The sequence below is a fragment of the Microtus ochrogaster genome, unplaced genomic scaffold (genome assembly GCF_000317375.1).
Source record: "Microtus ochrogaster isolate Prairie Vole_2 unplaced genomic scaffold, MicOch1.0 UNK14, whole genome shotgun sequence".
In the NCBI taxonomy this organism is placed as follows: domain Eukaryota; kingdom Metazoa; phylum Chordata; class Mammalia; order Rodentia; family Cricetidae; genus Microtus; species Microtus ochrogaster.
The window spans coordinates 2,608,095-2,609,892 of record NW_004949112.1 but is presented as its reverse complement, the minus strand read 5'-3'; the positions used below and the strand labels follow the sequence as shown (position 1 = coordinate 2,609,892).

The following is a 1,798-nucleotide window of genomic DNA, read 5'->3' as shown; positions in this document are numbered from 1 at the left end:
ATGGGGGAAGACTGGAGAAAGGGAGAAAAGGAGGAACAGGGTGAGGGTGAGCCTGGGAGGACTGGGGGTTGGGGATGAATATGGTCAAAATACAGTGCATGCTTATGTGAAATTCTCAAATATATACACATACACACACACGTGCACACACATATATATGACGATGTCTCACTATGTAGCCATGGCTGTCCTAGAACTCACTGTGTAGACCAGGCTCACCTAGAACTCACAGAGATCCGCCTGCCTCTGCCTTCATAGTGGTGGGATTAAAGGTGTGCACCACCACACCTTGCCTCAAAATCTTAAATATTTTTAAGAGACAAGGAGGATAAAGAAAAAAGTGAAGAAAAAAGAAGGAAAGAAAATCTGTTAAATTAGTGAATTTAAATGACAGGAGGGCTGGATGCTTCCATCTTTCTCAGGCTCTTGGGGACTTGCAGCAGCATCCAGCAGATGCTCAAAAAGTGTGTTAAGTGACTGAATTCCAGAGTTCTGGATACATCTTGAGAGCATTCTGGGACCTCCCCTGTGATGTCACAAAGCCCCCACCATGCCTCTGGCCTTGGCCCTGGCGCTTCTGTGCAGCCTGAGCGGTCCAGGGGGCTGGGGCTGCCTGCAATGCGACCAGTTGGTGCAAGGTGCCCTCAGCCAGCTGCGCACGGCCATCATTCCCAAGCGCTTCCACCTGGAAGAGCTGCAGGCACGCGCGCAGGCTCTGCTGCTGGGCATGGAGGGGTCTTTCTTCAGGGACTACTCCACGAACGCATTCGTGGGGAAAGTGGGTGTGTGCTTGGGTGCGTGGGGGAGAGGCCGGGGCAGGGGTGGACCTCCTGATGTGACGAAGCCTCCCTTCTGGTCTGCAGGTGTGGATAACCTGGAGAACGTGGTGACCTCCTTCACGAACCAGACCCAGTACATAAAGGCCAACTCTCTGACAGGTAGGAGACCCTTTAGCCACCTCCTGGGCTCCCTTTCCGCACTCCTACACGTCTCCCCTGGGCAGCTAACAAAAGCCTGTGACCTTTACTGTGAGGCAGATGTTTGAGATTCCCGTTTCGGAGAGGGAGAAAAGCTGAGGCTCAGAGAGGCCAGGTGACCAGAGTCACACAGAGTGGAAGATGTATGCGGGACACTCCTATCTCCACGATGCCCATGACAAGGCGTGATCGGCCACACACTTCTGTTTTCTTGTGCTTCTCAGACACTACGGTTTTTATAAATGGAGAGTTTGTCGAGAGTTTCCTGTCGAAAGACTACAATTTCCAGCTTCTTTTGCAGACTACGGAAATCATTTCTGCCGCATAAAAGTCCCATCTTCCTTGTAGGCATTCGGGCCGTCTGCGGTCTCGCAGTCAATAAACATAGCTCCACCTAAGGTCAGACCAAGCCTCTCTATCCTTCTGCCTTTCTTCTCTCTACAGCTGCTTTCCAAGTAATCTAACATCTGCAGTAACTTTCCACCAGTCTACCCCGAGCCTGTCATCCTAGCGACTCAGGAAGCTCAGGCAGGAGGACCGTGACTTAGAATTCTGCCCCAGTTAGAGTGAGTTCAAGGCCAGCCGTGCAGCTCTCTCCAAGCGCCAGGAGTCGCCAGGACCAGCCGGTTTTTCAAGCACACACAGTCTGCACACATATTTTCATTCCCAAACAATTAGGAGCCTGGCAGAGTTCAGATTCTTTGTGACATTAAACCCGTTATTTGTAGGATTGCGAATTATAAGCTCACTGTCCTTTAATTATGGCTAGAAACCAAATATGAGTGAGTACATCCCATGTTCCTCTTTTTGGGTCTGGCTTA

The 1,798-nt window shown here is 50.7% G+C and overlaps 1 protein-coding gene across 1 annotated transcript in view; it reads left to right on the top strand.

Moving 5' to 3' along the window:
- The first annotated feature begins 550 nt into the window (after window positions 1–550).
- Izumo2 (IZUMO family member 2) overlaps window positions 551–1,798 on the top strand; it is a 13,713-nt gene continuing 12,465 nt past the window's right edge. Inside the window, exons 1-2 of the mRNA XM_005366856.1 lie at window positions 551–782; window positions 864–938. Coding sequence (XP_005366913.1) covers window positions 551–782; window positions 864–938 — 307 coding nt within the window. The remainder of the gene's footprint in view (window positions 783–863; window positions 939–1,798) is intronic.